Source organism: Carassius auratus, chromosome 11, assembly GCF_003368295.1.
Source record: "Carassius auratus strain Wakin chromosome 11, ASM336829v1, whole genome shotgun sequence".
NCBI classification, from domain to species: Eukaryota; Metazoa; Chordata; class Actinopteri; order Cypriniformes; family Cyprinidae; genus Carassius; species Carassius auratus.
Window position 1 is genome coordinate 11,851,810 of NC_039253.1, and position 24,160 is coordinate 11,875,969.

General features: G+C 37.3%; 1 protein-coding gene across 1 annotated transcript in view; it reads right to left on the bottom strand.

The window, feature by feature from the left end:
* Positions 1-1,664: 1,664 nt before the first annotated feature.
* The window catches only part of LOC113111024 (protein FAM19A4-like), a 39,348-nt gene continuing 16,852 nt past the window's right edge, over positions 1,665-24,160 (bottom strand). Inside the window, exons 4-6 of the mRNA XM_026275395.1 lie at positions 16,531-16,686; positions 6,636-6,760; positions 1,665-2,886 (exon numbers count right to left, since the gene is read on the bottom strand). Coding sequence (XP_026131180.1) covers positions 2,875-2,886; positions 6,636-6,760; positions 16,531-16,686 — 293 coding nt within the window. The 3' untranslated portion in view covers positions 1,665-2,874. The remainder of the gene's footprint in view (positions 2,887-6,635; positions 6,761-16,530; positions 16,687-24,160) is intronic.

A 24,160-nucleotide genomic window follows, 5' to 3' on the forward strand; every position in this document is an offset into this window, starting at 1 on the left:
TGCTGGGTACTGTACATACCATCCCACAGAGCAGTGTTTAAGTGGGCTCCTGGGACGCGTAGAGATTTGAGCACAAACAGTATAAACTCACTTATGAAATCTGTCTGCAATCAGCATTCTCTTTTTTGCTTTATTTTGACGAGAGGTTCAATTCACACAGCAGAGTAAAACATCGATCCCCCAATTGAAATTGTCTCCTCCCATGCTGTTTAAAGCATATAGAGGTACAGAAAACAGTGGGTGTATACATCATTTGAGTATCATAGACTTGCATGTACTTTTCTTCAGCCAATACCACTCGAACACATCTACAAATGCGGTGCAGCTATGCTTTGAAATATCACTGACCTACTGGCGATTCTCATCTTATTTTTGCTCTCTCAACGACTGGCCGGATCTGCAACTACAGGCTGCGGCCACTAGGGAGTGGTGCAGAAACTGTCTTCAAATAGTGATTCGTGAACCAAATGTGTAGTTGGGTCAGACTACGTATCAGGTTCATCCTCAGAGCACTGCAGCCTCCCGGGACGACAGGCGAAGAGGCTTCATTCTGTGTCCGCATCAGGATTTAACGGCTTTCTGCTTCCCAGGTGAAAGCCCCAACACAACAAAGCCTTTTAAGACGGATCTGTAGATAAACGTATGCAGGCAGACACAAACATACACATAAAAAAAAAAAACGGAGAAAATGTTCAGTCGTCATTCGCACACTTCCAGTTGACCACTTGAAACGAGAACAGGATGAGCTTTTCTCAATAGCAGCAGACCTAAAAATACACCCGGACCATCCCAGGAGAGGGCTGGCGGTATCCTGGGTTTCAGTAATGAGAATTCGAGATGGCACTCGACCCTATCTCCCAAGGCTCAACACTGGAATCACAGTGGTTCTGATACATCACAGCTCACAAAGCAGACGGTTGGAGTCTGAAGGGGCTTTGAAGCCTGGAAGACGTCTGGGCAGGCCTAGGGCGAGCATAGCGTACAGGGCTGTCTTGTAGGGAGAAAACCTCATTCGACACTTCACAAGCCACCAGAGCCCTGAGAAAGACATACAGAGATAAAGACACAATGGACAGTGTCTTTCTGCAAGTATGATCCAACCCTGAAAAAAAGGTAATGCTCAGCAAGAGTGAACAAAAGAGCCGGTTAGAGTTCAGAATTCAAGTTTAGAGTCTGTGGAGGAAAACATTGAGATTAGAAAACCAGTGATGAATGGTGGAGCAGATTCTATTTCAAACTTTATTTCATTGGAGTATTGGGCATGGGTTATGCCTCTTCACATTGGAGCTTATCCTTAAACATGTTCATTATCTCAGTCGGCACATTGCTAACCTGTTTTCAGAACTTCACAGAGTACTTTTGAGAGCTTCACAGTTAAACCAGAAAGCAGAATGGTAAAAACAAGATACTGTATTTCCTTGTTTAAAAGTGCATCAAGTAACTTTCTGGATATGTTACACTTACAGATCACTTGAATTTTATACTGATACCTAGTGGCACGGATGTCCTGCGAAAGTTTTTTTAGTTTTTTATGCAGATGCATTTTATGGAGCCCCGCACATGGCATGCAGGAAAAAAAAAATAGTAGGCTAAATCAAATAAGTAAATTGTGCGCACAATTTAGCAAATCAAGGGAATGAAAGAGTAATTGTGTGCACGTTTCAGTACATAGTGGGAACAAATTAGTAAATCGTGTGCACAATTTATTTATTTTTTCTTGCATGTCATGCAATGTATGTAGCATTTGGCACCCTCTTATTATTTTATTCTGAAATCAACAGTGTCTGGTTATAAGGGTTGCCAATGAATTGAATTTTGGCAAGTCATGTGATCAAAGCATCATGGCAGGATGTGCGATCTGTTGAATAAAACAGCTTTTATTTTACAGTAATCTTTTATTTAGGTTTTAAATATAGTAAAACAATTTACTTAGTGCACTTTTAAGTGGTTTGTGTATCTTTTTACAGATTCACATAGATGTTTTTAGCCAGCTGTCAGTTTTAAAAGTTTTTTTGAAGGGGATTGCATCTTTAAAGCTCACATTACATAACATTATACAGCAAGGAGGAGCTGTATTTTACTGCATTGTTTTACTGATGACTACATCACTTGCATTTCTACTTTGCACATTTGTGAAAGGAAGCTTAATAAATGGTTCTTTCTTGAATTCCATCTTATACAGCCACAGAATAGAAAACGGTATCGGAAATGAAAAACGTCTCCATATGATCTTATCTAGTGCAGAAAAGTCGCCCATTAATTTTTTTATTTGTTGTTATGATCCTATTCAGCAACCCTAATTAGAAGTGTAAATTGACTTAAAGGAAACATTTGACCCAAAAGAGCAAATTGATAACTTGTGAATCGCACATTCAGAGCAATCCCCACCCTACACATGAATATCAAGTTTGCTGTGTGCTGGAAAGTGGATAAACAGTGTTCAACTACTGTCTCATTATCATCAACCTGACTAACGTACACTTACACACAGACACACACGCTCCAAGACAGGCCTGAACTGTCCACGGTTTGTCCTACAAGTCCCTACTATCCTTCTCACACATGCACACACATACACACAAGAGAGCCGGTGGAGATCCAAAAAGTCACTTTCAGCTGACAAAAGCAGTCTCTCACAGGAGCACCTGTGTGTCCAGCATCTTCAGTCGAACCTCAGGTTTATACAGAGATCCTTGTCCATCCTCATATTTTCTGTCGAAGCAAGGTAGCCAATGATAGTCTGCAGTGAGTTTGTCCATCTTTCACATGTGTGGAATCTACTGGAATGTCAGTGTCTTAAACAAGAGGGTCTTCTTTTCCATTAGGGGTTGGTAAGGAGTCTTGAGCCTCTCGGTACAGCGGCCATGGTTCTTGCTATCGAGTGACCTATGAAGAAAAAGGAAGGTAGGATTAACATATTAGAATGTGCATCAAGATGTTTAATCTATATATATATATATATATATATATATATATATATATATATATATATATATAATTCATTTTTTTTTAAGTTTTAACCATAATTCTCCTTATATGTTATGGTAATACATGTACTATATGAGAAAATTATTGTTGCATTATATATTAATAATAGGGGTGTAACGATACGCGTATTTGTATTGAACCGTTCGGTACGACGCTTTCGGTTCGGTACGCGGTACGCATTATGTATACCGAACGGTTCGTTGGAGTAATTAATTATATTTGAAAAAAAAAAAAAAAAGAGAGAGAGAGAGAGAAATATAATGATATGCGTTCAACAAGGTAGCCCAATAACCCAAACAACGTAACAGGCAACGCCCCTGACACTCCCGAAGAAGAAAAAAACACCATCTTATATGTTTATGTTAGGCTACTCAGCAGGCGCTCGCTCACTCAGTACGCGCTGAAGGCTCGTTGCAAAATAGCCAATGCGTTTAACAGACTAGAAATGAGAAGATCCTCCAATAACCAACAGGTCTGGTGTTTGGGTGCACTTTGGATTCCCTTTAAGCTATAATGGTGATGGCAAGAGAGTGGTGGATAAAAAAACAACGGTATGTTGCATCTGCAACATGACAGGGTACACCAGCGGGAATAAAAAAAAAAAAAAAAAAAAACACCAGCGGGAATATCTGGGATATATGCGTCAGTACTATCTGGGAAAAGACGAAAAAAAGGAGAAACATGCACGCAGCAAACTATCCCTGCAGCATTTAGAAACTATAGCTTACAGGGAATCCAACCCAAACACCAGACCTGTTGGTTATTTTAGGATCTTATATTTCTGGTCTGTTAAAGGCATTCGACATTTTGCAACGAGCCTTCAGCGCGTGCTGAGTGAGCGAGCGCCTTAGGGGCCGTTCACATATCGTGCCTAAAAACGCATGGAAAACGCTAAGCGCGTCTTTCTCCTGAGGCGTCTGTCTTTGCTAAGCAACAATGACGTGCTCTCTCCATGAGACGCGGAAATTTCAGCGAAGGATAAATGGATTTGCAGCTCTAAAAATCGCTTGCAGTAGCTCTGCTACTAAATTTATTTCAAAATTGCAATCCATATACAACTATGATCAGCTGATCCTTCATCTTGGCTGAGCTCTCAACGTTGTTACGGGAAAGGATGAAGCTGATTGGTTAGTTCTTGTCACATGACCCGCGGTGCGCTTGCGGCATTCTGAAAAGTTGAGATGTTTTTACATTTTGCTGTATCTAAAACGTATCGAACCGAACCGAACCGAACCGTGACATCAGTGTATCGTATCGAACCGAACCGTGAATTTTGTGAACCGTTACACCCCTAATTAATAATTACCTTGTTATTTTATATAAATTGTATATTCAATATTTTTGTTGCATGTAAATCTCAGAGAGAAGTGTGAAGTGTGCACACTTGTTTTAAGAGAATATATCTTAAGTTAATTCGTTTTTCTTGTTTTAAACATGAATTTCCTTATATTACATTACATTTATGCTTAAAATATTTTTATGCTTAACAAACATGGTCACACTTGAGTTGGGGACCAATTCTCACTGTTAACAACAACTTTTGCCTCAATAAACAACTCATTTGCTGCTTAATAATAGTAAGGTAGTTGTTAAGTTTAAGTAGGGAATAGGATTAAGTGATCATAAATATGGTCATGCAGAATAATGCATTAATATGTGCTTTATATGTACTAATAAACAGCCAATATGCATGGCTCATAAGTCACTAGTTAATAGGGTGAATTATCCTTAAAATAATGTGCTCCCATAAATACTTGTCAATGGGCCAAAATGATAAAAAAAAAAAAAAAAATTACAAATGTAGGGTTAAATGTACAAAATTATGAAATTACTAAACATTTAAGTACATTTCAAAACATTATTAACATTGTTAAACAAATTCTAATATTTTAAAATGACAGCCTACTATTTTAGATAAATTCTTCATATTTGAAGGGGTCACTCAGACGCTTTAGTGTTGGAAAGAGACATTAAGCTGCACGGCAGCTGTACAACAGAAAGGCTGCCATTGCAGAAGGATAATAAAAACATAAAGGACAGATATTAACCGGATGGTACAGGAGGAGAATTTAAAGATATAAGAAAGCAGATGGCAAGAGACAGAGAGAGAACACAATATGTATCCTGGCTCATCGCCACAATCTCCTGTGACATGTGCGCTGAAGCCTGCTGGTTACTGTTCCATTTCCACTGCTATTAAATACAGAATTAATGCTCACTGGAGTAAGACACAGCCTTCCGCCTCTCATCTGTGACTCACTGCAGCCCATTGGCTTCTGTGGTGGCAGAGGGCGGGGTTTAGCCCACTGACAGTCAACTCAGCCAATAATGGACTCAATAAACGGAGTCATTAATCCTGAAAGTAAACCCAGAGCCGTCATTCATTTCTCGTCTCTCTCCGTTACCAATTTAATTAGGACTCTTAATTTGAAAGCCTCAGTGGAGCTCATATAGCCATAATGCATTTTAATGAACACAACAGATGTTCTGATGTTACTTTATAACTCTGAGCAATTATTCTTATAGCAGTTGTGTTCTCACACACCCTAATTTCTTTAATACTTCACCTGTATGTCACAACTGCATGAAATCAGCCCCATGTGCACCGAACAAAAAGAAGCACATCTCATGTCTCAAAGTCTCATTTCTACTCTTTATTTTGATTTATGAGATAAGCATTTACCTCATTTAACTTCTTTTCCATACAGAAAGAAAGTTTTTTGAAAACCTGATCTCAGCGATCTTAACTATTTTTCGCTTGAATACTGACAGTTTGAGGCATTAAACCATAGGTTCAGATGAGCTGATACAGAAAACGTACATGTTTAATTGAAAATGAGTCCATTCTCCTGTTTGCTTTTCTGCCTTTTTCAAGTAAAAAAAGCTAGCATGGACCAACAATGTTGTCTCTGAATGTTTGTCTAGGCTCTGCTTTTGAAAATTCTCCTTCGGACTTTGAAACTTTTCCTGTACGACTGAAGTCCTTGGGGATTTATTCGCTGAGCCACAAAATCTTTAGTTACTCTGAAATGCTATATATATCTTCAAGCTTTGCTCATTCTTTAATAAGTCTCTTTTAGAAAGTTTGAGTGATGCGTCTGCCTATAACATACTGTAGGGATGTACTGTAGCACAAATAAAAAAATTAAAACAGAACTGTTTCCCTGCAGTAATGTGCCCTTAAAACAAGTTAACATTTAAAGAGGTGTTTAATTGTTTTACAAACCCCTAAATATGACAATTGTATCTCATAACATACTGTAGCCCTTCTTGTACTCTCCAGAGCTTCAGAGAACTGTCTTATAAAAGTAAGGCCTCAACAAAACGTTGCTTTGAAGAATGGTTTGCCTGAGAAAAAAAGGCATTGGGAGAAGGGGTCCTCAAAGAAACCCCCTTTGAGAATACTCCTGAGTAGTGTTTTGATGGCATATGTATTAGCTCTTCTGTTTAAAAGGTACTTTTATGGCAACAAAAAGGTTGTCTTTCAATGGGCAGAAGCCTGTTTCTGTGCCAACCTGGCTCTCTTGGACTTAAATATATCATTTGTCAGATTGCAACCAGGCGTTAATCAGTGTTGTCCTTATTTCCTTAAGAACCAACTATACCTGGTTAGCAAAATGCAACTCGCTTTTACTTGTCCCACTGACCTTGGTGGTTTTGACTTTGTTACCGGTGCTGCAGGACCAACCGGTAAGATCTGGAAGAACTTTACACTCCTCGCCATCCAAACACGGGTGCATTTGGCACCACCACTTCTGCAGCACGATGGAAGCTGAAAAAGAGATGGAGAAAATGGAATATTAAACTACACTCAACATAATTATCTTCAGAGAATCTCATTGAACATCACTTTTCTCACATTTTCACCAAAAGTGACCATTTTAAAGCCTGTAATATTGAAAAATTTCAAGTGTATGTTTGACCTGCAATGGCAAGATGACTAATACAGATCACATCACTTCCCAACTGAGAAACAATAAATGAAAATACATGAAAGATCAAGATTTCAAGAATGTTTGCTGAAGCAAAGGCTGAAAAAAAAAACAGTTGTTAACACCACACAAGAAAATAGTGTGAAAAATGGTCAACATTGATCACAGGTTTCCTAAACTTGGGTTCATGAGAGCTGATGAAAAGTATTAAAAAATGTTTATTACAATTATTAAAATATGAACATTAATACATATAAATATTAAATAAACATTCATATTTAAGTTGACAAATATGTCCACATAGCTGTATCTTAACAATGACGGAATTCTATATCACCATTAAAATCTTTATCAATCCCAAATAGAAGTTTTTGCCAATACAATACATTTGAAAACACCCTCGCTACTGTGCTTTCCAAGTCGTCTGAGTCCAAGCGCTCCCGTGTCACTTCCAAAGAAGCCTAGTTCACTCCAAATCCAGTTCTGAGACACCGATCAATAGCCTGTTCAAATGAGGCTCATTGAGATGAGTGCGTCCATAAGAGAGCCACTCTCAAGCCCATTGTCCACAAGAATAGAAGGAGAGAGGATATACACAGCGAAAATCAGCTTTACATGGAATTATGCAAAGGAACACGGGCAAATCCTCTCAAGCATCGTGAGAGAACGCCTTACAGGACATGAAAGCAGAGGTTCATTCAGCATGTGTGTTTGTAGATTTGGAGAGTAGGACGGCTATAGTCAAATGGTGATGCTCACAGATCAACAAAATAAGCAGCTGCATAAGCAGTAACTACTGTGTGCCTTTCCGTCTATATGAAGCTCACAGTCTGATTGCAGTGGTTCAGAGAATCAGTGGGTGCATAATTAGCATTAATGTGGCCATTATTAGGTATAATAATAATAATAATAATAATAATAATAATTTGTTACATTTATATAGTGCTTTTCTAGGCACTAGCAGTTTACATTGTGATGAGAAAGGATGTTTTCATTATTGTCGAGAGCTCTCCATGGTTTGTCTGCGTGAGTGTATCGTGAAACTAAACAAACATACACAACAATATGAGTGTTTTCTTTGAGTTAGCATCCAATAACAACTGCTGTGAGGATAAATATTGGTCATGGGTGTCCACTTATTGTGGAGAGCTCACAGTCATGACTCAAATTCACACTAAACACACTTCTTCTTCAACCCGTTATTATTTGATAATTATCAGACAAAATGATCAAAATAAATATTTTTCTTTAATTTGCAGGATATATATATATATATATATATATATATATATATATATATATATATATTAATAGTGCTGTCAAACGATTAATCTCGATTAATCGCATACAAAATAAACGTTTTTGTTTACATAATATATGTATATGTATTGTGTATATTTATTAGGTACAAAAAATACACACACATGTATGTATATATTTCAGAAAAATGGGTTGTTTATATATTAAATATATTTTTTATAATAAAAATGTACATGAATATAAATATAGATATGTAAATACATGTAAATATTTTCTAAATATACACTGAATGTTTGTGTGTTTTATGTATACACTACATAATAAATATACACAGAACACACACATATATTATGCAAACAAAAATAAGCGATTAATCATTTCACAGCACTAATATACGTGTGTGTATATGGTGAAAAGTGAACGAAAAATATTTCTAATGTTACAAAGTATTTCTATTTCAAATAAACACTGTTCTAAAAAAGCATCATGATTGCCATAAAAAGATTCATCACCACAACTATTTCCAACATGGATTATAACAAGAAGTGTTTCTCATGCAGCAAATCAGCAAATTAACATGACTGGAGTAATGATGCTGAAAATTCAGCTTTCTCTATCACAGGACTAAATTACATTTTACAATTAGGGTTAAGAACCTCAAACTGTACAACTGTTAAAAAAAAGAGAGAAAAACAACCTTTTTATAGTACATGTTAGAGTAGGTGTTTTAGACTGAGGGTTTGAAACTTCCCCAAAGAAAAAGGCTAGCTGAGCTGCTAAAGCTTTCCAGGAGTTAAATGGCTTTAGGTCTGCAGTTGTGGACACCTTTGTCTGAACCCTTTTTCAGCTTTTTCACACTAAATCTCTCACTCCACCATTTAGGCATTTAACAGGATAGAGTTTGGCCAAAGCCCACATACTTGGAAGGATTTTTCTCACTTTTAGTGCTGATGTGGCAGGGACAACTGCAAGACACTGATGGTCTTTCTATTTTCAGTCATGAAAAGCCCTATCTGAGGATATGAAGGCACTAATTTAAGCTTTGATTTCCTGTATGGTGCCTTGTTGGATTTAGACAGTGTCATTGCTAGAGATGTGACAGACTATCCAGGATACAGAAATATTTTCCTACCCCTATTTCAGAGGTATGAACAGGCTGTGTTTGAAATGTGTCTGACATCATGTGGTGGCTGAGGAAACTGCAGGAAAAGACACCGACGAATACCGTAGGATGGAAAGAGAGAGGGGGGAGGACAACTGGTGAGAGGGAAAAGCAGAGAGCAAGATGGAATGGGAACAGCATGTCAGACATCTTGAGAAAGTGTCTCACTGTCTGTCTCTTCTTGTTTGTGTTTGTAATTGCTGGCACTGGGGTTTGTGGCATGTTGTAGTGGGCCTGGTGGGGAAACCCAGCATGTGGTAATCATAAGTATTCTAAATCATGCAGACTTTCTCTCAAACACAAAATGTTGCCACTATTGTCAATATGATGCCCATGTCATAATGTGAGATAACAGGAAAAACAATGCATATTTAAGAAGTTTTGTATGTTTACATTAGTCACATATATGCCATTTGTAAACTGATTTGAACATCAAACATTCATCTGTTTATTTCAGCATTCCAACACAGCAACACTGACTCAACCAACGGTGTGCATTTGGGACGGGAAAATCAGTTTTTCCGACCAATGGCAGAGAGGAGAGTGTTTGAGAAACCTGTTCGAAAACCATCATCATTGAGAATATTTCTGTAAGCTAATGCAAAATTTTGCATCACCCTGGTTCCCTTAGACAAAATCCCCAATAGGTTTTTTTTCCACTGGCTTTTAGATTATAGCAAAAAATAAAGCTCTATGACAAACAACAGTTAATTATTTAGCTTACCATAATCATCTTCTATATGAACAAAACAACTTTTAGAAAATATGAGTTTGATATGACACAAGGTCGAAAAGTGTACTAATGAATAGATGAGTTTACCTAGAGTACTTTTTTCAAGACAAGTAAAAGCTTAATAGTATCACAAGTATGTATTTATTTTGTATTTTGAATACATCAGTATTAAAACATGAACATATATTTAGCTTGTGTTAACCACAGGCCTTTAATTTCAGTCATTTAACCATAATTGCATTAAAAAATAAAAAAAACACTGACTGGCAAATGGAAACAAAAGTGCCAAAATGCTAACTCGTGCTAAAAATGCTAACAAAAATACATCATCCCTTGCCCATCCCTGTGCAATTCCACTTGTTGACACTCACAGCACAAAAATTACACAATACCAAATTGTGTTTTTAGGTATCCAGAATTCAGTACATATTGATTATTGAATCAAGTTTGCAAAGTTACAAGTTCCTGTACACAGGATGCGAGTACACACAAAAAAAGTTAAAAAAATATTTATTATTGCACAACACAAACGTGTATTTTGCCATATCTGAGATTAATGGGTGTAGTAAACAATAATGTATATATGTGCATGTATATGCATATGGGTGTGCATCCCAGCTAACACACCTTACATTGTGGTTAATTTTTCAGAGACTCAAAACCCCCTAGTATCAATCCAAATCCATTTATACCCGTCTATTAGATTACCCAGCACTCCGTCTCAGCAGCACAAAGCTTGAAATGACCTAATTTACAACACTATCAGCTTAGCTACAGATTCTGCCTTTGACACACATTAATGCAGTGTATTAATTCAGTATCACTCTCCGCAGGCTAAAAGCACATTTGTCTCCTTAAGGATATGCCCGAAGAGCAGCGCAGGAAACACACCTGACCCCACCGACCTATTTATTAAACAGCAGGCATTCCAGCTCATGAATCCGACACATCACTCGCTGTGCGTCAAGAAATCACAGTGGGTTTTCTCCACATCTGCCACTGCATACATGTAACCTCAGCCTTCCGTTGGCATAAGATAGAGTAAGGTACAAGATAGTTGTAAATGGCATAAGATATGTTATTCTTGGTTGCATTTTTCTAGTCTAATCTAAACTACTTTTTTTGGCCTTCCTACAGAGGACAGGACTAGAAATCAGTTGAGTTGAATTTCAGGTTAATGACTGTTTCCTGAACCAGTAGCCTGCAATGCGTCTGTGGCACAAAGGCTGTTTCTATAAAGTTGGTCAGTTCAAACATTGCAAGGACAGTCTGGCGCTTCTGACTCATAGCCTTTAAGTACATATTTTATATTTAAATAATTTGCCAGTGATGATTCAAACGCGAGTTTTGAGCTGTAGAGTAGGCTTGTTGTTTGTTGTTTCTCAGATCACAAAAGCAGACATGGTCTTATGTTTATGCAGCGTAAAACGTGACGCAATGCTTAAAAATATAATATAAGTCTTTATAATCAGTAATTATGTCCCAACTGGATGCAACAAATACATCGTTTGTAATGGGTTTTATTGGTTTTGTATTGTCTAGGGATGTCCGGATTGTAAATAAATCTATTTAACCGGATATTCTTAATGAACCAGTGGAACCAGTTCACCAAATCAAACTGAATCATTTGAAATGGTCTGCGTCTCCAGTACACAGTAATCCACAAATTACTTAAGTTATTCAATTTATAAATGTGCCTTACAATCCCTCTCGCGTTAAATAAACCAAAATCCCTGAGTTATTCAGTTACTCCTAACAGTACATTGATTGAACTGCTAAAACAGAACTGATGATGGGATGTGCACGAGCAGAGCAGCTGGACTGAGTCTCGTGCTGCTAGCTACAGAGTATGTTAAAGGCATAACATTTCTGTCATACACTTGAGGCATTTGGCCAATCACAACGCACTGAATAGCTGGCCATCTCGCTTTTACAGAACGATGAGTATTGTAAAAATTGATGCGTTTCAGAAAGGTGGGGCATAGAGGAAAAACAATAATGTACATTATATGGAAAATAATGTGTTTTTTTAACCTTAAACCGCATAAACACATTGCATTACACCAAATACACAAAATAATGTTCTTTTTAGCAGCATCATATGACCCCTTTAAGACTACAAGCTGATCGATAGACTTCACCAAATGTAACACTGAGAAATAAGATGATTTCTAACAGCAATCTGGATGCAAACTGCTGCCATCTAAAACCTTTGTTTGTTATATATATATATATATATATATATATATATATATATATATACACACACAGTAGATATAATAATTCTTTTTTATATATATATATATATATATATATATATATATATATATATATATATATATATATATATATATATATACTTTTTTATACTGTAAATAAAATCATTTGGACTGTGTGTTTGAAAAATTCCAACAAGTGTAACACTAGAATCTAATAATAATAATAATAATAATAATAATAATAATAATAATAATAAATGTAACTGTAATCTGCATTAAAAACATCTTCTAGAACCTGCAATCAAATATATTTATTTACTCATTTATTCAGTCTTTTAATAAAATTTTAATTTAAACAGACCCTATAGGACCATCCCCGGCAATCAACTTTTATAGCTGTGCTAATCTCATGTCGCTCGTATCACTTTATTATTTTAAAAAGATATATGTCTATTTTTCTGTAAAATAAGTATGTACAGGAAGTCTGGTGTAACTGCAAAATAAACCTTCCTGTGGACAAATGTCTAGATGGACTAGATGCTGGACTTATTAGACAGGGCCTTGAAGTTCCTGTGTGTGTGGCTGAGTGCTGATACCCAAACCACAGTTGGCAGAGGCTCAGATGGGGCTCGCCTCAAGCTCCAAAGCAAAGCAGAAATCCTGGGCACACAGGGCAGAAAAAGAGACCCCCGCGCAGAGTGAAGCAGATCTCCCCACAGGGCGACAAAGGGAATCTCTCTCCACCTTCCCTTCGCTCCTTCTAATGAGATTTTAATGGGCAGGCCTGCAGAGACTCAAGAGCTCACAGAGGAGTGACTAGAGATACAGTCTCAGCCAGAACAGAGTACCAAAGGACCTCTACATCAGACAGCAGAGATATTTATTAATCCCTTATTTATTCCATTCTCATTGAATTAGATTTAAAGTCCAAGGTCTCAGTGCTTCGTTGTTTAATTTCTGATCCTAGTTGATTTGCCATAAGAAGGTATATCTCAACTCTCATCTTTTGAAGGTTTCAATGAAGTTTCTTTCAGCTCTTTATAAGGCTCCTCTACGGCTCTCACTGATGTTTTAATGAAATATGAATGGGTAAAGTGCCCTCTAATGGCCATACAGAGGAATAACACAATACAAATATCTACTTTAGCAATCATCTAAAAATAAATATGGTCACAATTTATTTTAAGGTCCAATTCTCGCCATTAAACTCCTAATTTTCTGCTTATTAATAGTTATTAAGGTAGTTATTAATTTTAGGTATTGGGTAGCATAATAGTAGTAGAATATGTTCATGCAGAATATTTGCTTTATAAGCACTAATAAACAGCCAATATGTTAATAATAGGCATGCTAATAAGCAACTAGTTAATAGTGAGAAATGTTCCCTACACTAGTGTTACCATTTATATAATAAGCAATAAAAACTTTAAGCAACCCTATAATATAGCTACAACAGAAAAATCACAAATACTCCCATCACAGTTTTTTTTTCTAAACACTATTTTAAAAAACACGATTAAATGCAAGAAACCTCCTCAAGAAACATTCATCAGTGTTATCAATGTTGAAACAGTTGTGCTGCATGATATATTTGTCAAAACCTTAATACATTTATTCATTTTTGCTTTGCATACATGGAACCTTTAATACAAAACTGATGCCATATGTGATTTAAATCATAATGTGATTTAAAGCATTTTCTCATGCTACTGTACGGCACTAATTTATGGAAAAATTGCTTCTTTCCAGAAAAACTACACCGTTTCTAAGCTACTGAAAAATGTAGGTAGTCATATCACTGCTTCCAGTTAGCTACTCTCCAACTCTGCGCTGTGTATTAGATATTTATGAAGCTTCAGGAATCAGAAGTGGAGAATATGTTCCTATGTGACCTCCCTCCAGAGGGCTGTGTGGTCCTGAGGGAGAAAGTGAGACTGATGGCCTGAGGGATCTAGAGATCCAGCGATTTTGATAGAGGAAATGACCCTCACCACTCTCTCCTTCACTGCACAAAAACACAGGTCAATCATACTGACTCTGTCTTCCCTCATCACAAAGCTAACATGACCTCTGATGTGAGATCACACACAGCCTCTCCAACTCTCTTTCTGCCGTGCTGTGTATACCAATAGTATTAAAAGAAAAAGAAACTGCATAATACTGCACCCATGTGCATAATTTTATTTATATTTTTAATAATTAAAGTATTAGGTACAGTATATACAAATATCAGATGAATTTATCCCTATGGTTGTGTATTTTAATCCTTTTTATAGTTTTTGGTGGTCTTTCGCTCGGTTACATCAGATTTCTTGTGTCTCCATAATACAGTCCTGAAGCCTCACATACAAAATACAAAATGTGCACAGGCCCCATTTTTGTCATTATATGAACTATAGTCAAAGAGAGCCATGAAAGTCATAACATGGAATACCTCCCCTGGTGCAGCCCTCCCTTCTTTCTATTGGGGTATTTTGTCTCAGTGTCAAAGAAGACAAAGAAGAAAAATGGCTACCAGCATTCGCCCTCTTGCCTTCATAACTAAATTGCATACAGTATGACCGAAGGGACACATTTAAACCTCCTTCATCACCCAAACTACACTCTCTTGTCCTAAACCTTTAGGTAGTAGTGAAGAGATGAAGCGGCAGACAGTGTAGCCACATTTATCAAACGGATAATGGCTTTGATATCTAAACACACCTAATATTTAGCAAAATCAGAGACTTTTCCCAATGAGACCCATTCACAATTGGCCACAAGAGACAGGTTAACATCAGGTATAAACGGTTACGTTTCTGTGCTGATCATATGTGAATGGATCACAGAAGATGAATAGTGAAGTGATGTCCCATACTCAGAGTTTGAACTCTGCATTTAACACATCCAGGTGCATGCACACAGCAATGAACATGCACACACACACACACACACACCGTGAACAGAACATGCGCCCGGAGCAGTGTGGGCAGCCAATGCTTTGGGCCCAGGAAGCAGAGACAAGGGTCTCACCTCAGGCATGGTATTAAGGGTGGAACGATCACTGGTTATTCACAACCCCACCTACAATTCCTGCTGGATCAGAGACTCAAACCCATGACCTTCGGGTTACAAGTCCGACTCTCTATCCATTAGGCCATGACTGCCCTTAAAGCGCCCTCCATCACTGGGTGGGCTGATAATACCAGGTGGATGATAGTACCATTGTAAATTGGGCCATTTTAATGTGCTCAGACTATACTACACTACTGTCGATGCGGTTTTTATTTTGCACACCCTCATAATATTTTTATCACAGGCTCATTAGAACTATACGACTCTGCCTACATTACTGCAAGAACTGCAACTCATGTTTCATGGGACTTGTACCCGAGCGCTTCACATCACAGTGCTGTACCAGGTGAGCTACTAAGCAAGCTTACTATGTTAGAAAATCCACAAATATGGAGTGAATTATGTGGTTCAGACATTAAAGCGGTCGTATTATGCTCTTTTACAAAGTCTTGATTTGGTTTTGGGTGTGTACTAGAACAGGCTCTCATACTATGTTCGAAAAACACATTATTTTTCACATATTTTACATTATTACAATACCTCTCTCCCCAGTCTGACACAAACGGCTTGAATAGTTCCTGTATTAAATGATGGACTGCCTTCTGGAATACGAGATGTGCTGTGAATGGTGAGCTGGGCCAGTGTGTGTTGTGAATGACAGCACTCTGCGCCTGGTTGGGAAATGTTGCCTGCTGCTAGCTTCAGTTTACATTTTGCGTCAAAATCAAATCAATTTCAGCGTGATTTAAACCCGGATGATTGTAACCACTAACACTCCTTGTCTCTCTAGTGCAACTCAACCAGGTCTCATCCCATTCGCCGATCTTTGTGATGTCACAAATCCCGGAAAATATGCGTTGTAGTCCACACAAGTCGTTCGTTGTAGTTTTTGAAAAGTAATTTCTGTCAAATAAAATATCTCCTTTTGAATTGGACTTTGAGCTTTGCAACTTTGCAATTTCGCAACTTTGCAGATCTTTTTATGCTCAAACAGCAACGTTACAGACTAACTAAAGTTGAAAAAGTGAAAAAGCATAATAGCACCCTTTTAAAATGTATTAGTTAACAAATCGTGTATTATAGTAAACATGTTTTGAGGTTGTAACATAGTGTTTTGAAAGGAGGAATTGCTCTAGAATGCCTTTATTCATTGATAATCTGCAACACATGAAAAGCACTTACCCTCCACACAAGAAGGCTGTGCACGTGTCGTACCGGCCACCTGACCAGGGAAGCAGGAGCACTTGACGGTTTGTGAACGTTCCTCTATCTTGTTCTTATTGCAGCACCGGTGGATGGCCACCACCTCACAGGTTCCCTGTTTCACCTGGTACGAAGCTGCAGAAAAAAAAAATAGAGATAGGTCTACCTTACTTTACTCTATGAAGCAGGTCATAATAATATGTTTTGCTCAGAGCAAATATCAACAAACGCAGCTCTACTCTTCCCCAGCTAGAGAAATTGCAACATTATATAAAGTCTGTTCTTTCAGTCAGCAGAGCAAGACAGCAAGAGATCAACAGAGGAAATGCCAACTTTATTTGTGTATAGATGTAAATAAACAAAATTATGTAAAGGTTTGCTCATGGATTTAACCCTAATATTTAATAATAATAACCCACCCAATATAAGAAACAGCATATATATTTAATGAGAGTAGCAGTATCTAACAAGCAGCTTAAGGGCTGCCAAGTCCAAGTCTTCACTCTTTTTCTTTCCCACTTCCCATAGCAGTGTATACATAATGAACCCAGTGCTCTGTTTTTCTGTTCAGAGCGTAAATATATCTCTTGAGCATTGAATTTTTTGGTTTTGTTTTCAGCCGGTCTAACATGAGTGCTCAATTACAACCAAGATTTGTCTCCAAGAATCTCGGTCTCCTCTATACAGTGAGGTGTGTGAATCGGCTGTGTGGTAATAATGCATTGTGACATATTAGCGCTGTAATAACAGGTGGCTGAGGAAAATAACATATCCAAATGATTTAAATCACAATGTAGAGGAATTTATCAAATACCATTAGCATTTCTTAAATGCAAAAGTAACTAGTCAGTCTGTTTTAACTGATAAATGTATAGGTGGCATAACCATCTGCCCTGCTGTCATGAGAGAGAACAAGCAGGTGACATGGATTTGATCTGAACATTTAGCTTTCTTCTCTTGGGACATTACTAACCAACTTTCATTACAAGACAGACTATTGGACCATTCACACAGACATAATTTTTGTGTTTGAAAACATGATTTTTTTGTTGTTGTTGGACTGTATTGTAACTTCAGTTTGATAAAGCTAGTCTAACACATATTTACATAGAAAAACAAATGAAAAGCAGCACAGTGGAACACAAACAACCTCTAAGGTCAGAAATGTGTCTGATATTTAAGAAAAGGAATGGAAGGACCAGCAATGTCTAAAAATACATTAGAGCATATTCCAGTGACATATACCATATCTTTAATACACAACTGTAAGAAATGCAAAAGGTCATACTATATTTTGCCTCCTACAAAGTTCCCACTTACAAGTTCAGAAGTGTTCTATGTGATGTGATATGCTGGCAGTGTCTGAGGCAGGAAAAATGGGAAATATCATATTTCTTCACCTTCTCTGCCTTTACTGACAAAACTTTTTAGTGCCAGTGCAAAATAAAGTATGTGAGGATTTTTTAACAGACACACACATCAGTGTCTGTGATACAGTATGTGATTTTGTATATGTTGCAATTGTTAACTAAACAAAAATAAAATGATAATATCAGATGAAAAACGTAAAAAAAGATGAATGAAGTATAAAGAATGTGATCATTTTTCAATGTATTGTGTAATTCTCATGTGGCAACAGGGAATTATGGGAAGTGTAGTTATGAGAAGTACCAAAAACTGGCTTAAATATTATATAAAGTAATGCAATAAAGTATGCTGACTGATAATAATAAAAAAAATATTATTCTTTATAAATGTACACTTTTATTTTTTGCTCTGAACATAAGCTGGACATGGTGGGTCTGCACACATACACACACACAGAGCAACATGATGGTTTCCATTTCATCAGGCCGTGAACTCGTTCTCCCGCTATGATGTAGAGTTTGTTTGACAGCTTCCTCCTGGGAAAGGTGATGCTCCCCAGCTTAGAGAGAGGTCATTCTTTCTACTCTTCCTTGTCTTTTCATTTTCTTCTGTACTCAACCCTCTACCTTCTTCCCCTGAGGCTCCACGTGTAGCCACATTACCCCATCACCCTGTCCTCTCTGCCCAACATGGACCCCGCCGACTGGGCTTTAATTAGAGAAAGCGTGTGGAGTCCAGGGGCCGAATGCTTACAGGCTGGATGGCCACGTGCGTGCCGCTCAAGAGCTCGCCGCGCTCTGTCTCTGTCAGCCCCGACATCAGCAGATAAACAACAGATAAGGGCAGATCTCTAACTGTGACTATGACTGACACCACGGGGCCTCGCGTCGGATCCTGCACGGGTATCGCAGAGATAATGAATGATGGATGGTTTGCTTCTGTATTCTGGAGATGAGGGGATGGGGGATCTTTTAGGAACGAGAGGCACGTGTGAATTTTAGCTGAAAAAGTGTCTGTGATGGCTGATTTTGTATCTGAACTATTTTTGTAGTTTGAAAAATAAAATATAAATATTAGCTGAAAAACTAAAATGAAAATTTGAATGGGAAAATTCTAAAAACATAAAAACTTAAACTATAAATGTAAAATATTAATAAAAAGATAATCGTATATAAATAATAATAAAATAACACTGAATAATTCAAACACTGCAATAATTATTTTTTATTTTGTTAAATTCTTAAAAATAAATGTTCTTCAGTGGCTCTTTGCAGCATTTCTTCACTGCGGGGATTTTGAGCTTTATTTATTTGTTTTGTGGAGGAAGAGATTTGACCAGTTTTTCACGTAACGGTCATTCAGATCTTAGGTTTCTTTAAAGGTTATTTAAAGCTGTGATTCTCAAATGCTTTGAGTTGAGGACCCAGATTTTACATTGGACATCGAACTCTGACCCACACAAAATGCACTGTGACCAATGTGAACATCATCTAGAAATGTTTTTTTCAATTTGCACATGTGCATGTGTGTGTGGGTTCGGTGCGCCTTGTTAGTGTGCAGAGAAGCAAGAGGTTGGAGGCTCAGTGCTCAGGCGAGGAGACCCCATCACCACCAAACCCCAAGAACAAAGGCCATACAGCCTTCTACTAGCATAATGGGGTCGCGGGAGATAACTATGCACCAAGCACAACCCACTTCCTTCCTGAGTAGTTTGTATGCTTCCAATGACACATTGAAACACATACTTTTTATACTAACAGTCATCTACAGTAAAACAGGATTTAACAACATACTGTGCAGAGAAATCACACTTCACTCTATCACTCGTGTCTTACACCTTCCTCACACACAGGCAGGCATCACATCTCGGACACTCATCTGACACATCTCTGGCGCTGAGGACTATGCAGAAACCAAAAAAACACCAAAAATGAATTCTGCATCGTCCCGATTGCTTGTAAACGTGACATTAAGCTTATAATGACTGAACAGGCATGGAAATTGTGTGGTGTATGAACAGCTTCAATGCATCTGAATAAGCTTTTCTCTGTATCTGCCTCTTTCTTACACACTAGGCAGCAGAAGTGATTTGTAAAATTCTCCGCCGCACCGTTAAGCACAGTGAGCAGACTCCGGGGATAATCGTGCGGTTTTTGCGCGGCTTCTCCTCCAGGACTGCGATGCTGGAATTAACTGCTCGGCGTTCCACCATAGCCATCTTGTTCTGGATTTTAAAGCGCCGTTATGATGGTCTCAGAGTAATAAATCTCAGATCAGCCTGAAATCAAATAAGATTTCAAGCATGGCTAACTGTCTCTATCCCTGTGGCGGACGCATCTGGGTGTCGAGCTAAACGCCATTACCTTGAGCTGATGGGGCAGCCAGGCGATTGATATATTCTGACAGTGCGAGGCGGGTGAGCCTTTGTGCGATTTATCAAGAAGCAAGTCTTTCTGCTGTCAATAGCTGACTAGCGTGACAGCACCAAAAGGGCGACATTTTGTGACTCGGTTTGAGAAAACTTGGTAAATTGCGACGACAAAAATGATGCACTAAGACTCGGACTGTCAATTTAATGTATTAATTAGTGAATTTAATTATATTCAAAAATTTGCTAGAAATAACATAATAACCCTGCCCTCTCTGACTCAAACCTAAAATCTTTTACAGAAGTTTTTACAACTTTATTGAAACCACATTAATGCTATTCATGCATTTGGCTGTTTTCTTTTTTCTCTAGCAAATGCTGATATGCATTTAATTATAATTAATTACATCTAAACAACCTTAATTAACTGACATAAAGACTGGAACAGCGTAACTGTGACAATTAACAGATCCCTCATTTCCACATGGGTCTATGTCTAATAAAACTTACTCTGCATGACTTCTTGTCAGACAGTGACAAAGACGGAAAAAATAACAATTGTGTATTATTCCAAAATGATACATGGCAGCATTTGCTGGACAAGATGATAACAATAGCAGAGTCGCTAATGTCTCAAGCACCTGCCAAAATTTGAGATCCAGCCATCTAAAAGTCGTTTTTATGTATTTATCTCCATCTTTATGTGTTTGATAAAAAAAAAATATGTTATCAGTTAAAGGTTAAAAGTTCAAAGTTATCTTATTTGCACAGTAATGTAACCAAAACTCTTGATTTTTCCTTACGTTTCTTTCAAAAAAATAAAAAAAATAAAAATTATGTTCCTAAACATTCAATTTGTTTCCAGATGTTTGAATCCCAGTTGATCAATGTGAAGTCAATGTGAGTTTGAGGCCATTTTTTTTCTTTTTTTGAAAGATGTCTCTTATACTCACAAAGGCTGCCTTTATTTGATCAAAACACCGATATTGTGGAATATTATTACAAAATGTTTTCATTTATTTTAATATATTTTAAAATGTTATTTATTCCAAGGATGGCAAAGCAAAATTTTCAGCATCATTACTCCAGTCTTCATAAACCATTCTGATATGTTGATTTGCTGCTTACAGTAATACACATATGTTGAAAATAGTTGCACTTCTTACTATTTTTGTATAAACCATTCTCTGGGATTCTTTGATGAATAAAAAGTAAAACATTTGCTACCGCACAGTGCAAAGATGTTTTCTTTCTAGTAGCTCTATTGCACTGTTTTCCATCTGTCCATCCATACTGTTTTTTTTTCTGTTTTTTTTCTTTACTAATTTAAAATGATGCATTCAGGATGTGAATTTCATGAAATAACACCTCATGTGATGACTGGTTCAGTGTTAAAGAAAGAAGCATGCAGTTACAGACGAACGTCTACGTCCATGACAGAATTAAATGTGCAAGGTGACATAAAATGAAACTAACAAGCTTTCTAACAAGAACACCCGTAACGTACTGCCCGAGCCCGGCTGACATGTTCCACACACCTCCATTGCTCAGACCAGGTAATAGCTCCAGGTTAGCTGTTGTTTTTAATTGGATGTGTCAAATGTCATCACAGGCTTGAACAATGTTGCACGGACATTTGAACTGGTGTGTTTAATCTTTATGTCACGAGTGTAAGAACGGACAAAACTGACACAGACCAAAGCAGAGCTCACATAACACAAATGAGGTCTCAGAGTGGGTGGCCTTTGGCTGCAGGCGACTCACTTTGACACACTGTACTATATGGAGGCTGATGCGATGTGTCGAAAATGGCCACGATTGGTCCGTGTAGGCATGGAGAATGTGTGTATACTCATTAAATGCAATGCACATTGGGACTTTGTTGGCCTTTGGTGTTGGCTATATAAGGGCCTATTACAGCAGACAGGAACAAAGGCAGCTGCTCACACGCTATTGTCTCTATTTACCTGCAAGCATGGACAAGCATGGCAGGACACGCAAGACAAGAAAAAGTGGCTGTTAGTTATAGTGTCTGCTTTCAGTGTCAACCATCAGTCAATGGCCCTTGCCTCGTTTGGGTGAGATTCAGACCATCCATTCCCATTAGTGTTCATGTTTCCACGGGAGAAGTTTACAAATGACCCATTACTGCTTCTCATTCAGACACATGAGGGCTTATTCATGTACAGGCATTTATAGAGCTTCAGAGCCACCTATTGGCCACAAGTGACACTGCAATGAAGAACTCGCTTTTCTCAAGAGACAGGTAGGATGTGACAAAGCCTGTTTATGAAGTGGAAAATTGTAACATTAATATACTAAATGCAATGCTGATATTTTGTGTGGTAATTATGCATAATAAATTAAGATAGTATAATTACATCATTAAGACACTCACCTAAATATTTTATATGTAATATAATTAGTATAATTTCATATATAGGATTTAAAAATCATGAAATCAACACTGTCTTCAGTGTCACATGATGATTTGGTGCTCAAGAAAAATTTCTTCTTATTATCATCATAGTTTAAAACTGCTTCAAATACTGCACATTTTTTGCATATTATCTTTTTTATACTGCATGTTTATTCTGTAATGGTTTGCTCTGTGTATTATTGGACTGCTTTTAAGCATATTTTATGGAGGCATGCATTGTTTAAAAAAGAAAGAAAGAAAGAAAGATGGAGAAACAGTATTTTGAGCTGAGTTTATTTGTTTCTGTTCATTGCACAATAACATTCAGTTAAAATCTGGAAAAATAAATATAGAAGCTTTTTGCTACAACAAATAGTATGCAGAACAGGACTGCAAAATAAAGTGATACCATTTTATGATTATGTCTTTAGTGTATGATTTAAACATATATTTTTTATTAAAATATTATATAATGTTATGCAATATATAAATATGTAACACTTTGAATAGAGAATACTTATGTTGAATATAATAATAGCATTTCACTACTATAATACAGTAATTTTTTACCTTTTTTAAAAAACTTTTTTACTTTCATTAATAGAGTTTTTATAAACCTGTGGTCACCTATGCAAAAATATTAAAACATGCTTTATTCTTCAGTCCACTTCTCCAACATTTAAATTGCGATTGCGTTTTATTATGTATAAAAGTTTCTTTTTTTTGGTCTATTGTGGTATAAATAGCACCCAGTCAATGTAAAAAGTCACTCTGAAACTTTCCCCAACTTAGACACTGTATGGCAAACAACAGAGCAGCGGATCAATGAAAAGTGTTGGCAATGCAATTTTTCAAAAGTTCACCATTTTCTTTTGTTCTCCTGAAAATGTGCAATTTCACAACAAACAACAAGTTTTTACAAAATTAGCAAGAATCTCCCTTGAAATTAAGGATAAGGCTGAAACCAGTAATGACATCCACTTTGGCGCTATATAAAATGGGAAAACTTTGGTGACCTTCACGACACACTGCTGCTGTAATTAGCAGCGAGTTGATTAAAAACACCTCCGTTAGAAAAGTAACCTCTTCTTCCCGTCAAAATGAAAAGTAACATCATCAGTCAGACCAGCTCGAGATGCTGGTGGCATTTCTGTGCCAGCAAAAAGGTCACCTTGCATTAGCAACAACTAAACAAAGAGAAGTCGTAATTAAAGAAAGTGTGATAATTAGCTGGAGCAACACTGACATTGGGGAAGGACTTTGCATAATATGAATGATTCAGCGAAAGAGCCGGAGTCTGACCTTTTGGCATGCTAAAATATTTATGTACTGCTGGTCACTTCGTCGCCATGAGGGAAGCTTTCATGAATTATGCAAATCAGAATTAGTTAGCTCCTGGGTGTCAATTAGTGTGGGGAAGTGGACATTATTTTAGTTACCCTCCCACTTTTTTT